Source organism: Salvelinus sp. IW2-2015, linkage group LG36 (genome assembly GCF_002910315.2).
Source record: "Salvelinus sp. IW2-2015 linkage group LG36, ASM291031v2, whole genome shotgun sequence".
NCBI classification, from domain to species: domain Eukaryota; kingdom Metazoa; phylum Chordata; class Actinopteri; order Salmoniformes; family Salmonidae; genus Salvelinus; species Salvelinus sp. IW2-2015.
Genome location: NC_036875.1, coordinates 33,279,719 through 33,280,746, shown reverse-complemented (window position 1 = coordinate 33,280,746; position 1,028 = coordinate 33,279,719). Strand labels below are relative to the sequence as shown.

Sequence of the window (1,028 nt, the reverse complement as noted above, 5' to 3'; positions counted from 1 at the left end):
TCTAACCCACCTTACTTAGTGTAGAGCACCAGGACATTGGCTCTAACCCACCTGACTTAGTGTAGAGCACCAGGACATTGGTTCGGGTCCGGAGAAGCTTCTTGAAGTCCTTGTGTTCGCTGACCTTCTCTATGAGAGGAGAGACCTTTACAGCCGCCTGCAGCACCGACACCAGGCACACCTGAAGACATATTGATGGATAGATACTGTATTTATTCAGAGTGACCAACTCACACATCAGATGCTTCGAAACAAAGACAGATTCTCATCTCATTGTGCGACTGTGGGAAGATACCGATTGCATATTCTTTGAGTCCTCTCTCCTTCTCAAAACCTATTGGATGAGAAAGCCAGAGGTCCCTCCCCTCTGAKCTTCTCCTCCAATAGGTTTTGAGAAGGAGACAACGCAAGGAGTATGCTATTGAAATCTTCCCTCAGACATTCAAACAAGCTCCATCCTATCACTCATCAAATCATGTCCCAGTCGCCCAATCCCTGATGGAGTACAAAATGAGCTACCAATGTACTAATTCATCAAATCAAGTGATGAGTGATATACTGTAACGTGATATCAAAACAAGCACCTGTCGTGCACAGTTTTTTAATTTCCCATGCTGGATACCTCGTATGGGCGTGACGGGAATTCAACAGATTCTCGTCAGTACATTTCAATTAAAATGTAGAATGAAGAAGTGAAGCGTCATCTTGTTTTTTTCTCTGGATGACTGATGAACTCTAGAGGGGGCATCTATCTAATTTCCTCCTCCTGTCTCTAGGTGTTGGAAGTGGGAGGCTGGTGGCCGTGGTGCGGACGGGCAGTGTTGAGGAGATGACAAGGTGACGTCCCCTCGGTCGGAGACTCTACGGCGGGTGTGTGGAGATGACAGTAAGGGGTAATTATAAAATGGGCTCTCGGGGCCGGCCGAGCAACACCGCTACTCTTCTCCACACCACCTCTCCTCTTGTCCGACAACATCTCTCCTCCTCTGCCATCTACCCGTGCCTCTCCACCTCTCCTCACTCCCCTC

At 48.1% G+C, this 1,028-nt stretch overlaps 1 protein-coding gene across 1 annotated transcript in view; it reads right to left on the bottom strand.

Moving 5' to 3' along the window:
• pdia5 (protein disulfide isomerase family A, member 5) overlaps positions 1–1,028 on the bottom strand; it is a 58,974-nt gene that overhangs the window by 49,022 nt on the left and 8,924 nt on the right. Inside the window, exon 2 of the mRNA XM_023980982.2 lies at positions 52–181. Within this exon, the coding sequence (XP_023836750.1) occupies positions 52–181 (130 nt within the window). The remainder of the gene's footprint in view (positions 1–51; positions 182–1,028) is intronic.